Source organism: Pongo abelii, chromosome 23, assembly GCF_028885655.2.
Source record: "Pongo abelii isolate AG06213 chromosome 23, NHGRI_mPonAbe1-v2.0_pri, whole genome shotgun sequence".
Taxonomy (NCBI): domain Eukaryota; kingdom Metazoa; phylum Chordata; class Mammalia; order Primates; family Hominidae; genus Pongo; species Pongo abelii.
This window is the reverse complement of record NC_085929.1, coordinates 45,082,084-45,096,134: the sequence shown is the minus strand read 5'-3', so window position 1 is coordinate 45,096,134 and position 14,051 is coordinate 45,082,084. Positions and strand designations below refer to the sequence as shown.

At 43.6% G+C, this 14,051-nt stretch overlaps 1 protein-coding gene across 9 annotated transcripts in view; it reads left to right on the top strand.

The window, feature by feature from the left end:
- Positions 1–14,051, top strand: part of FAM227A (family with sequence similarity 227 member A) — a 76,494-nt gene that overhangs the window by 55,688 nt on the left and 6,755 nt on the right. For 6 of the 9 annotated variants that reach the window (XM_054543462.2, XM_054543464.2, XM_054543461.2 and 3 more), the window contains 3 exons: positions 317–474; positions 2,910–3,062; positions 8,679–8,819. In XM_054543462.2, coding sequence (XP_054399437.1) covers positions 317–474; positions 2,910–3,062; positions 8,679–8,819 — 452 coding nt within the window. Of the gene's footprint in view, positions 1–316; positions 475–2,909; positions 3,063–5,829; positions 6,043–8,678; positions 8,820–14,051 lie in introns of those variants that run through there. The other 3 variants (XM_054543465.2, XM_054543463.2, XR_008517762.2) reach the window with 2 other exon arrangements.

Genomic DNA, 14,051 nt, shown 5'->3' with positions numbered 1-14,051 from the left:
AAAACTTTTTTAGCTTATCAGCTCTTCATAAACATTTTAATAGTGACATACCATTCCTTTGGGTAAAGAGATCAATGTCTTCTCCTTGAACATTTAAGTTATTCTCATATTTTGCTATGTATAGTATACATCTCTGCAGTGGACATCTTTGCCCCTTGACATTTTTTTGCTTTATGTTGAGTAATTTTCTTAGGATGCATCCTAAAACTGGAATTACTGGATCAAAGGACATGAGTGCTTTGATGCCTTTCCGGTTCTTAATACAGACTGTAAAAATGACAATATCCTTTATTTTTCGTTTTTCTTTCATCCTCAGTCGTGTGCTGCCTGCAAAAGCCCTGAGCTGACTTCAAACCTCTTCAACATTTATGGGAAGAGCCCTCTGATTGTGTACTTTCTCCAGAACTACGCCAGTCTGCAGCAGCACGGCAAGAATGTGTTGATAGTCAGAAGGGAAAAGACCACGAGCACCCCATATCCTTGTCACTGTGGGCAGGGTGTGCACTGCTCCAGGCCCCTGCATCCTCTTCCCAGAAGCAAAGGTCAGGGAGTGGCACCCAGGCCTTAGCACAGCGCCTGGCACACCATGTGTACTCGCCAGAGGTGGCCAGTGGTGCGAGCCTCAGGGTCAGAATCGTGCTCATCTTCGTTCCAAATCTAGAGCCAGCCTTGTGAACTGGCCGTGACACCCCAGGGTGTGTCATATTTCCTTGTGTGCAAAATCTCTTTTTCACCTACCAGAATGAATGTGCTAACTTGGTATTCTAACATATATTGAAACTAAATAATGCTTCCCAGACACTTCCCAGACGAGTGTACATACCCCAGAGTATGTACTGACCAGGAATTTTGTTGTCTACATGTATGTTTCATCTAACACCCTCCTCAGACACACTCCTTCCTTAGACCCATCAGCAAATCCCTGGCCCTGTTGCCATTTATCCTAAAGATCTAATAGAAAGCTCAGATCTCAAGAGAACAGGTGTGGTTGGCCAGGCGTGGTAGCTCACGCCTGTCATCCCAGCACTGTGAGAGCCGAGATGAGCGGATCATCTGAGGTAAGGAGTTTGAGACCAGCCTGGCCAACATGGTGAAACCTGTCTCTACTAAAAATACAAAAAAAAAATTAGCTGGGCCTGGTGGTGCATGCCTGTATAATCACAGCTACTCGGGAGGCTGAGGCAGGAGAATCGCTTGAACCCAGGAGGTGGAGGTTGCAGTGACCTGAGATCGCGCCATTGCACTGCAGCCTGGGCAGCAAGAGTGAAACTCCATCTCAAAAAAAAAAAAAAAGAAAACAAGTGTGGCATATATTGGTGTCCTGAGTCTTAGCAGCTTACCATGGGAGTCAGAGAACACGGGTTCTATTTGGAATCAAACTAGTCTATTGGTTCAAATAGACCTGGACTCAGGAACCAACTCTACTGCAAACAGAGTCATTTGAGATAAGTTCCAGCTTCTCTCTGTGCCTCATTTTTTTCACCTGTAAAATAGGGATAAGAGTACCTGCCTCATAGGGCTATTATGCAGATTACAGACACAACAGAGATAAAGGCTAGTGCCTGGCAGATAACAAGGGCTGGGATGATCCACGTCTACATTGAGCTCCCCAACAGGAGGAGTTTCATAATGAACTAGGAGGACTTTGCATCTTCTGCTGCATAGAACTCCATGTCCACAAACTTATTTACATGTTCTATAGGGAGAGAGTAATAACAACAGCTCACATTTCATAGTGTTTTATTTCTTGCAACATGTTTTCCCAAACATCACTTCATTGTTCTCTAAAGACAGTTTAGTGTAGTGGAAGGAACCTGGGTTGGGATACGCAGCCCTAGATTTGAGTCCCAGTTTAGCAACCACTGGCTTTGAGATATTATGTGCACAGCTCGACCTCCAAGCTCAATATCTTTATCTACTTATTCCTAAAATTTGGATAGTTATACCAAACTTACAGTGTTGTGGTGAGGATTACATGGCATACAGCAGGTACTACATAAATAACTACCATGATTATGATTAACATCATCTAAAGTGGGCATTATTATCTCTGTTTTATAGATGTGGAAATGGAGGCACAGAGGATGACTGCTATCTTGTTTGAGGTCCTACAGCTTGTGGCGAGTGTAGCTGAGATTGTAACCAATCAAGAAGGGGTGGAAGGAGGGCAGAGCAGAGGGAGAATTTTTTTTTTTTTTTTTTTTTTTTTTTTGAGACAGAGTCTCACTCTGTTGCCCAAGCTGGAGTGCAGTGGCGCAATTTTGGCTCACTGCAACTTCCGCCTCCTGGGTTCAAGCAATTCTCCTGCCTCAGCCTCCCAAGTAGCTGGGATTACAGGCATGTGCCACCATGCCTAGCTAATTTTTTGTATTTTTAGTAGAGATGGGATTTCACAGTGTTAGCCAGGATGGTCTCCATCTCCTAACCTCGTGATCCGCCTGCCTCAGCCTCCCAAAGTTCTGGGATTACAGGCGTGAGCCACTGCGCCTGGCCAAGAATATTTTTATATACAAACGAGATGGAGAATGAGGCCTTGGGCTGAGAGAAAAGGAAAGCTGGGAGCCCTTCCTATTCACCGCTGTGATAGTAGAGTAAGAATTTCAGATGACAGTCTAAAAAAGTATTTCTTAGCCCTGCCTTCCATCCACAGGGACAGAGAAGGACTTTATTCCTACGTAGAGAACGCCTGACCACAGATAGGATGGCCTCTTCCCTTCAAAGCAGGCCATGGTCAAAGAGCAGGAGAGTCATCTCCTGCTCAGATTTCAGGTATCTTATCCAGAAACGCAGGGCATTTTCCCTGCTCTGTCCTCCATGCCCCTCTTCCCCATGCACTGCACTCATGCCACTAATAATGCAGCGTCAACACAGTTCCACAGTACGGGGATTTCCTTGACAGCGGAAGCCACTGACTGCACCCCAACGTTTACTGATGTCATCAACGAGACCCTGTGCAGCATGAAGAAGCGGAAAGACAACCTCAATCAGTTGTACCAGCGTCACTGGAGTGAATGGAATTATTTTGACAAGCATCTAAAGGAGCTGCAAGACAACTTCTCCAGGTATGGAAGGGGCTTTGGGGAATGCCATTGTTCCAGCACTCATCTTTTGCAGCACATCATCATCATCATTTTTAAATGGGTTGGTGGGGGCAGGGGGGTTTCCTGTAACTGTCATAAGCATAATCAGCTTTCTTGTGGTCAGAATATAAACTCCTAATAACAGAGACCAGAGCTTTTTTTGTTGGTATTTTTTTTTCTAACTACAAAAACATTATGTGTTCAATGAAAGCAAACAAAGGACCCGGAAACCACACAAAAGTACCAAGAGATACACATTGCCAACATTTTCCTATAAATCCTTCCAGTCTTTTTTTTCTGGGCCCATATATCCATATCACTAAATAAAGTAGTAGAGTCATACTGTCGGTCTGTTTTTTAGACCTATTTTTTCCCACTAGCAGCATATTATGGACATTTTCCTCTGTCTTCTGCCTTTTTCAGAATTTTTATTTTGCTTAGAAAAACCTTTCAGAAAGTTGATAGTACACTGAACTGTCCATCAGGCATTTGCCAAGTATTCACATTTTGCCCCATTTGCTTTCTCTCTCTAATATTTAATCCAAATTCAAATTTCCCCAGTTGTCCCCAAAATGTATTTTTATTTTTAGAGACAGGGTCCCACTCAGTCACCCGGGCTGCAGTGCAGCAGCTCAATTACAGCCTGCTGCAGCCTCAAACTCCTGGGTTCAAGTGATCCTTCTGCCTTAGCCTCCTCTGGAGTGCTGGGATTACAGACACGAGCCACTGTGCCTAACTCAGTGTGTCTTCTTTGGCTTTACCTGCTGCTCCAGGATCCAATCAAGAATCACAAATTATATTTTGTTTTTTGTTTTTTGAGCCAGTCTCACTCTGTTGCCCAGGCTGGAGTGCAGTGGTGTGATCTTGGCTCACTGCAGCCTCTGCCTCCTGGGCTCAAGCAATCCTCCCGCCTCAGCCTCCCGAGTAGCTGGGACTATAGGTGTGCACCACCATGCCTGGCTAATTTTTGTGTTTTTAGTAGAGAAGGGGATTCACCATGTTGCCTGGTTGGTCTCAAACTCCTGACCTCAGGTGATCTGCCCCCGCCTCAGCCTCCCAAACTGTTGAGATTATAGGCGTGAGCCACCGTGCCTAGCCAGAAATTATATTTAGTTTTATCTCTTTGGTGTCTTTGAATCTATAACAGTATCCTGCCCACCCCCCCTTTTTTTAGTTGTTTTTTATGACATGGGCTTTTTTGAAAAGCTCAAGCCACTTTGTGGGTTTTTCTGATATTTCCTCAAAGTATCATTGAATTTGTTCCAATATAGCCTATGTTTTCTGTACACTGGACATTAGGTCTATGCTAGAAGTTTGATTAGATTCAAGTTAAATCATTTTGCCCAGAATCTTTCACAGGTGATGTTGTATATTTATGTTGCATTCCATTAGGAGGCATATCATGTCAGGTTGCCCTGCTGCTGGTGATGCTAAGTTTAAACACTTGGTTAAACTGATATCTACCAGATCTCTGCATTGTAAGAGCACATGTTTGTCTTTCTAATTAGTCAGGAATAAATGATGTGATTCTCCCAGACTGTGTGAATGTGCTTCCCCAACATCTTTCACACAGTGGTTTTAGCACTCATCAGTGGTCTTTGCCTGATGAACTATTACATTTAAGGTTGCAAAATGGTGATTTTTCTATTTCTGCCATTCCTTCCACATTTATTAGCTGGCATTTTTCCATAAAGAATAGCTCACTTTCTTTTATCTTTCTTTGTCTCTCTCATGTCTTTCCTGCATGCCCCTATAACTCTTTCATGGAGCCACCCTGTCTCCAAGGGAAGCATGGGAAATATCTGGCCAAGGAGGGCGAGATTTCCACGACTGGACTGGACCTTCCATAGAACTGGGCACTTTGTTGTCCAAAACAAAATGGGATTCAGTTTACAAACGAGAAAGAGGGAATTGCTATTGGCTAGACAGCTATCCATGTCTCCCATAATAAGAGGGACAGAAAAATATGAATATGTAGATAAATACTTTGTTATGCAATATAATACAATTGGGTTTTATTTTTATTTTTATTTTTATTTTTATATATTTTTTGAGACGGAGTCTCGCTCTGTTGCCAGGCTGGAGTGCAGTGGTGCGATCTCGGCTCACTGCAACCTCCGCCCCCCAGGTTCAAGCGATTCTCCTGCCTCAGCCTCCCAAATATCTAGGATTACAGGCACATGCCACCACGCCTGACTAATTTTTTATATTTTTAGTAGAGACAGGGTTTCACCGTGTTAGCCAGGATGGGCTCGATCTCCTGACCTCGTGATCCGCCCACCTCGGCCTCCCAAAGTGCTGGGATTACAGGCCTGAGCCACCATGCCCGGCCTTTTAATTTGCATTTTTAGTAGAGACCGGGTTTCACCATGTTGGCCAGGATGGTCTTGACCTCTTGAGGCCTCAGCCTCCCAAAGTGCTGGGATTACAGGCATGAGCCACCGCACCCGGCCACAGTTGAGTTATTTATAAAATATTATGGGACACAGACCACACACATTCACAAAACCCCGTTGGACACCACCACCACCACCACCAGCAGCACAGGAATGCAGTTCAGCATTAATGTTCATCAAAAGATGATTGGTTAAATAAACTATCATACCTCCATACTCTGCAGCCAAGAAAAACGTCCCTCTATTTTTGTTTTACAAGGAGAGATGGTCACAACATATTATTGGACCAAAGTTTAGGTTATAAGACAGTGTGTTTAAAGTGGTACAATTATTTACTTATCCCCATTTTACAGATGTGGAAGCTGAGGTTGAGGACAGAACCTTGGAGGGCAGCCACATACGTCAGGGAGGACAGAATATTCTGTAAGGGGAGGAGTGACCAGAAGGGAAGGAGGAGAGTCCATACATGCAGACACACTGACCATAAAGCCAAGGGGACAAAGGACAGTAGGGAAGCAGCAAGCAGCAGTGTGGTGGCCAGACTCCAAAACGTGGGGCAGAGACAGGTAGGCGACTTGGTAGAAGGCAGTCTCAACAAGGCTAAAGTCGGAAGGCAGAGCCTAGGACGTGAAGGGGAAGATGTAAGTCCCCGTGGATGGGTGGGATTCCTAGGAAGCAGAAGGAATAAAATTCTGCATCAAAAAGGCAAGATCAGATGGTAAGTAACAAGGGCTATTTAAACATAAGGTAGAAGGCTGGGCACAGTAGCTCACACCTGTAATCCCAGCACTTTGGGAGGCCAAGGCGGGTGGATCATTTGAGGTCAGGAGTTTGAGACCAGCCGGGCCAACATGGTGAAACCCCATCTCTACTAAAAATAGAAAAAATAGCTGGGTGGTAGTGGCGCACACCTGTAATCCCAGCTACTTGAGATGCTGAGGCAGGAGAATCGCTTGAGCCTGGGAGGCAGAAGTTGCGGTGTGCCGGGAGCATGCCAGTGCACTCCAGTCTGGGTGACAGAGTGAGACCCTGTCTCTAAATAAATAAATAAATAAATAAACATAAGGTAGAAGACCCAAGCCTGTGTGAAGGGGGAGAGATTGGACATGTAGGTGAGGGAGGAGAGGGTCACGATGGAGAAGGGAGAAGACATAGGGACTGCTCTTTGGGGCTCTTTGCTTCTGCCTCTGTAACTGTTGTTCATTATGCTTTATTTATTCTTTTTTTGTTTTGTTTTGTTTTGTTTTGTTTTAGAGACGGAGTCTTGCTCTGTCGCCCAGGCTGGAGCGCAGAGGCGCAGTCTCGGCTCACTGCAAGCTCCGCCTCCCGGGTTCACGCCATTCTCCTGCCTCAGCCTCCCGAGTAGCTGGGACTACAGGCACCTGCCACCACGCCCGGCTTATTTTTTGTATTTTTAGTAGAGATGGGGTTTCACCGTGTTAGCCAGGATGGTCTCGATCTCCTGACCTTGTGATCTGCCTGCCTAGGCCTCCCAAAGTGCTGGGATTATAGGCGTGAGCCACTGCGCCCAGCCCATTATGCTTTATTTATTCTGTAGTTCATTGTCCCAACAGATTTTCAGCACCTTCTGGGCACCAGGCATTATGATTGCTCTCATATCTGTCTCTCCCAATAGTCGTAACAAGCCTTGATGGCGGGCTCCATGGAATGGCAGAGGCTAGAGTTGGAATACAGGCCTTTTTACTTACTGGTTCTGTGACCACAGACTATTAAACTGTTTTTGCCTTTTTAAGGCCACAGGTAGGTCTGGCTATGGGGCTAAGTTCTAGCCATGGAATAAAAATGGAAGGTTTATTTGCACACAGCTCACTGATCCTCAGTCGTTTTGTTGTACTTCAGTCATTTGATAGTATTTCCTACTTTGTAGGGTTGTATTGATCAGATAAATTAAGGTCTGTAAAGACTTTTCTCAGAACTAGGCTCATAGGTAGGTAATTGTATCAGTTATAATTAGGTTTGGCTTAGAGTGACAGAAAAACTCAAACAGTGACTAAAATTTATTACAATTTCTTGTCTCTCATTTACAAGGACTCCAGTAGATATGAAAGTTCACAGTGACAGGGTCTCAAGATCTTTTATCATATTGCTCCACTAGCTTCAGCCCATGATTTAGCTTCATGGTAAGAAATGGCTGCTCAAGTTCCAGCCACCAGGTCCACATTTCATCCAGTTCAAAGAAGATGAGTCCAAAGAAATGCACTTCTTCTGGAAGTTGCAAATAACCCTTCCATTCCATGGCCAGAACGTTTTAAAGTTCAGAACTAGTTTAAAATTAGCATTAAATTCATATAGAATATCCAGGATTAAGTTTATAGCTTACATATTTCAGAAATAAAGGATACTCTTATTTAATAAATAAATTCTTATTGGGTGAATTATCATAGTAAATATTTTTTTGTCAAGAGGAAGTTTGTAACTGTGTGTTAGCAGTTGCATTGCTAAGTACATCCACTTTTTGTTGTTTAAGATATTGTTGCTGGGCGCGGTGGTTCACACCTGTAATTCCAGCACTTGGGGAGGCCGAGGTGGGCGGATCATGAGGTCAGGAAATCGAGACCATCCTGGCTAACACTGTGAAACCCCGTCTCTACTGAAAATACAAAAAATTAGCCAGGCATGGTGGCATGCACCTGTAATCCCAGCTACTCGGGAGGCTGAGGCAGGAGAATCGCTTGAACCCAGGAGGCGGAAGTTGCAGTGAGCCAAGATCGTGCCACTGCACTCCAGCCTGGGCGACAGAGCGAGACTCCATCTCAAAAAAAAAAAAAAAGAAAAAAAGATATTGTTGAGAAGCTCATCATGCCTTATAGTAATAAAGTGATTCTCAAAGTTTTGTCTACAGTTAAAAGCGGTGCCTTAAAACACAACTGTGCTGCTAGACATCAGGGCAGGGTTGCCTTAAGGAAGTAGGATAGTGACTGAGCAGGGACGTGAGACAGCTTCTAAGGAGCTGGCAGTGTTCTCTTTCTCGATCCAAGTGCTGGTTACATGGGCATGCTCAGTATATGAAAATTTCTTGAGCTGCACACTTAGAATCTGTGCACTCCAGTTTCTATGTTATACTTCAATACATGTTTTGTAAATGGTCACGTGGATCTATCAGTTTACAGGACATACAGAACATTGAGGACATGTTAATCACTCCAGCCTTTTTCCATATGTCTCTGTGTTTTCCCCCCAGGGAAATGAAGAATATTGATGAAAAAGCAGCAGATAAAAAAAAGGCAAACCACATGTTCATCCCACCTTCAGCTGTCAATGAGGAATCACCTGACAAGAAAACTAAGGGAAGTCTCCAAAGAGAAATTGAGTTTCTTTTAAGGTTTGTTCGAACAAAAACCATGGGAAATGTAGAAGTGTGAACAGTGTAAGAATAATAATTATTTTATTTTATTTTATTTTATTTTATTTTATTTTATTGAGACAGAGTCTCACTCTCTCCTCAAGGCTGAGTGCAGTGGTGCTATCATAGCTCACTGCAGCCTCCACCTCCTGGGCTCAAGCAATCCTCCCACTTCAGCCTCCTGAGTAGCTGGGACCACAGGTGTGTGCCACCATGCCCAGCTCATTTTTTATTTTTGTAGAGTTGGGGGTATCACTATGTTGCCCAGGCTGGAAAATTATTAAAACATAGGAAAGAGCATATAAAAGTTCACTTATGGCCAGGCACTGTGGCTCACGCCTGTAATCCCACTACTTTGGGAGGCCAAGGTGGGCGGATCATGAGGTCAGGAGATAGAGACCATCCTGGCCAACATGGTGAAACCCCACCTCTACTAAAAATACAAAAATTAGCTGGGCATGGCAGTACGTGCCTGTAATCCCAGCTACTCAGGAGGCTGAGGCAGGAGAATCGCTTGAACCCGGGAGCTGGAGGTTGCAGTGAGCCGAGATCACACCACTGCACTCCAGCCTGGAGACAGAATGAGACTCTGTCTCAAAAAAAGTTCACTTTTATGTATTACTCACACCACTCTCATTTTAGTTTTAGTGTTATTATTGGTAGTAGTAAGGGCTACTAATGATTTTGTCCTTCCTCTGTACCAAGCATTGGCCTATGTACTTTATGAACTGTATGAGACAGAGCTCCTTGGTTGCACGTGCCAGGAAGCCAGCTCAAACTAGCTTAAATGGAAGGAGAATGTAGCAGCTTAAATAACTGGGAAGGCCATGACAGGCCATCTGCAGGCATATTAGACCTGACAGCTTGATATTTTCAGGCTCTTTCTCTGTCTGTCTCTTGATCCTCTTCCCTTCTGTGGGCTGACTTCTTTTTCAAGCTGCCTCTGCCTCAGCCTCAGGGCCATGGACAGCCCAAGTCTGTCTCCTTATAGTCCTGACCTAAAAAGCCATGTCCACTTTGCTGGAGCACGTCTTCTAGCAGTTCCCAAAACAAAGGTATATGGGAAATTATTTGAGTCTTTGCATATCCAAAATATCTTTTTTTTTTTTTTTTTTTTTTTTGAGATGGAGTCTCCTTCTGTCACCCAGCCTGGAGTGCAGTGGCACGATCTTGGCTCACTGCAACTTCCTCCTCCTGGGTCCAAGCAGTTCTCCTGCCTCAGCCTCCCTGAGTAGCTGGGACTATAGGCGCGTGCCACCATGCCCAGCTAATTTTTTTTGTTTTTGTTTTGTTTTGTTTTGTTTTGTTATTTTTAGCAGAGATGAGGTTTCACCATGTTGGCCAGGCTAGTCTCAAACTCTTGACCTCAGGTGATCCACCCGCCTCGGCCTCCCAAAGTGCTGGGATTACAGGTGTGAGCCACCATGCCTGGCCCTTTGTTCTATTTTTTAAATAATTATTTAAAAGATGAGATCTTGCTGTGTTGCCCAGGCTGGTCTCGAACTCCTGAGCTCAAGCGATCCTCTCGCCTTGGCCTCCCAAAGTGCTGGGATTACAGACATGAAAAAATGTCTTTGTTCTTGATTAATATTTGGCAAATGTTTTGCTGGAAATAAAATTCTAAGTTAAAAGTCAATATTCTACAGAATTTTGGAAAATTTTTCCTGCCTCCTACTTTTACCGTTGAGAAGTCTCATGCTATTCTGATTCCTATCGCTTTGTGGGTCACTGTTTTCCCAGCTGTGGGAACTTCTAGGATATTGTCTTCATTCTTAGTATCCTGAAGTTTCACAATGATATACCTTGGTATGAGTCCTTTTCTTAATATGCGTCACTGAGGTCGGGAGTGCTCTCAGTCCAGATGGTAGAGTCCTTCAATTCTGAGAACTTTGCTTGTACTATTTCTTTGAAAATTCCCTTCATTTTCTTTGCTATTTCTGGAACTATGATAGTCAATTGTCAGACCTCCTGGACTGATCCTCTGATTTTCTTATCTTTCTTTATTCGCCTCTTGGCATCCGTATATATATTTCTTTTCTTTTTCAAACAACATAAATGTATTTTCTCACAGTTCTAGAGGCCAAAGTCCAAAGTCAAGGTGTCAGCAGGGCCATGCTTCCTCTGCGGGGTTCAGGGTAGTCTTCCTTTGCCTCTCCCTAGCTTCGTGTGTTTGCCAGCAGTCCATGGCTGTCCTTGGCTTGTAGAGGCCTCACTCCAATCTCTGCCTCTGTCATCACCTGGCCTTCTTCATGTCTGTCTGCATCTATTCTTCTAAAGACAGCGGTCATATTGGATAAAGGCCTACCCTAATGTCTTCATTGAACTTGATTACATCTGCAAAGACTATTTCCAAAAAAGTTATTATTCATGGGTACTGGGGTTTACAACCTTAACACATCTTTAACATATAGGGAATATGATTAAACCTATAACAGCTTTCTTCTTCTTTTTTTCTTTTTTCTTTTTTTTTTTTTTTTTGAGATGGAGTCTTGCTCTGTCACCCAGGCTGGAGTGCAGTGGCGCGATCTCGGCTCACTGCAACCTCCGCCTCCCAGCTTCATGCCATTCTTCTGCCTCAGCTTCCCGTGTAGCTGGGACTATGGGCACCTGCTACCACACCCGGCTATTGTTTTTGTATTTTTAGTAGAGACGGGGTTTCACTGTGTTAGCCAGGATGGTCTTGAACTCCTGACCTTGTGATCCACCCGTCTCGGCCTCCCAAAGTTCTAGGATTACAGGCATGAGCCACTCCGCCCAGCTTTTTTTTTTTTTTTTTTTTAGACAGAGTCGCTCTGTTACCCAGGCTGGAGTGCAGTGGTACAATCTCGGCTCACTGCAACCTCCACTTCCCGGGTCCAAGTGATTCTCCTTCCTCAGCCTCCTGAATAGCTGGGACTACAGGTGTGCACCACCATGCCCAGCTAATTTTTGCATTTTTAGTAGAGACGGGGTTTCACCATGTTGGCCAGGCTGGTCTCGAACTCCTGACCTCAGGTGATCCACCCACCTCGGCCTCCCAAAGTCCTGGGATTACATGAGCCACCACACCTGGCTAAAATTTATTTGTAGAGACAGGGTCTTGCTGTGTCGGCATTTTCAACATATAGAATCATGCTATCTGTAAATAAATATAGTTTTACTTCTTCATTTCCAATTTGGATGCCTTTCATTTCTTGCCTAATTATCTGTCTAGAGCTTCTGATATAAAGTGGAATACCAGCCATGAAAGGAGGCATTTTGTCCTGTCCCTGGTCCTAGGGAAAGGCTTTCAGTCTTTAACTTTTGAGTGTGCTGTTATCTGTGGGTTTATCATAAATGTCCATAATCATGTTGGAGTAATTCCATCCTATTCCTATTTTTCTGAGTGTTTATTATCATGAAATGCTGTTGGTTCTTGTCAAATGCTTTCTCTGCATCATTTGAGATAATTATGTGGGGTTTTCCCTTCATTCCTTTGTGCTCTATACACTGATGGATTTATGTTTCACTGAGGGGAACTACCCTCAGATTCCTGGGATAAATCCCACTTGGTCCTGGTGTATAATCCTTTTAATATTTTAGTATTTGTTGAAGATCTCCGCATTTGTATTCTTAAGGAAGAGTGGTCTATAATTTTCTTTTCTTGTCATTTCTTTGTCTAGTTCTGGTATCAGCATAATGCTGGCCCCATAAAATGCGCTATGAAATACTGTTACCTCTTCTATTTTTTGGAAGAACTTGAGAAGAATTGGTATTAATTCTTCCTTAACGGTTTGGTAGAATTCACAAATGAAGCCCTGTAGTCTTTCACTTTTCTTTGTTCAAAGGGAGATTTTTGATTATTGATTCAATCGTTTTATTTGTTATAAGTATATGCAGAATTTTTATTTTTTTCTTGAGTCAGTTTTGGTAATTTGTGTATTTCTAGTTTTCCATTTCATGTAGGCTATATAATTTATTGGCATTTGTATTCTCTTACAAGCTTTATTTCTGTAAGGTCGGTAATCATGTTCTCATTTTCATCTATGTGTGTCCTTTTCTTGGTAGTCATTCAAACTCAAAGTTTGTTAATTTTGTTGATAACTAACATTTTGTTTCTTTCAATTGACTATTTTTTCTATTCTCTATTTCACGTCCTCTGCTCTAATCTTAATCTCCTTCCTTCTACCAGCTTCAGATTTAGTTTGTGCTTCTTTTGCTAGGCCCACAAGTCATAAAGTGAAGTTATTGATTTGAGATGTTTCTTGTTTTTAAAACATAGGCATTTATAGCTATAAATTTCCCTCTTAGCACTGCTTTTGCTGCACTCCATAAGTTTTATTGTGTTATGTTTTTGTTTTTATTTCAAAATATTTTTTAGTATATCTTGTGATTTCTCCTTCAAGTTGTAGCATGTTCTTTCCAAATATGGACAGTGAACCTAAATAGAAGAAGTGTAGGCCAGGCACAGTGGCTCACGCCTGTAATTCTAGCACTTTGGGAGGCCAAGGCAGGCAGATCACGAGGTCAGGAGATTGAGACTATCTTGGTCAACATAGTGAAACCCCGTCTCTACTCAAAAAAAAAAATACAAAAAAAAAAATTAGCTGGGCGTGGTGGTGCATGCCTATAATCTCAGCTACTTGAGAAGCTGAGGCAGGAAAATCACTTGAACCCGGGAGTCAGAGGTTGCAGTGAGCCGAGATCGCGCCACTGCACTCCAGCCTGGCAACAGAGCAATACTCCATCGGGAGGAAGGAAGGAAGGAAGGAAGGAGGGAGGGAGGGAGGGAGGGAGGGAGGGAGGGAAAGAAGGAAAGAAGGAAATGTAATGCTTTTGTGAAATATTAAAGGAAGTGCTTTAGGCTTGTGAGACTAGTCTCCATCCTATAGCCCAGCAAATAATATTCTGAAGATTCACATCTGGAGGTGTGAAGCAGATAGGGAAGATTCACATCTGGAGGTGTGAAGCAGATAGACAGAGTTAGAAAACACAATCCAGGTTTTCAGCGTCACCAGAGGGATGTCACCTCCAATGGAGTAGTACCTGCCTGCTGCCTAGAGGTTTTTGGGGCCCAGTTCAGATCCCACGCAGCAGTGTTCCTGTCAGTACTGGTGAAAGATGAAGGATGGAGGCACTGGGGATGTGGAAGCCGTGGATGCCAGCTGTCCTGCTCGACCACTTTCTCTGGAGGGAGGAGCACGCCCTCGATATTCCATGCACACAAGGATCACCACTGGCCACGCCACTGCT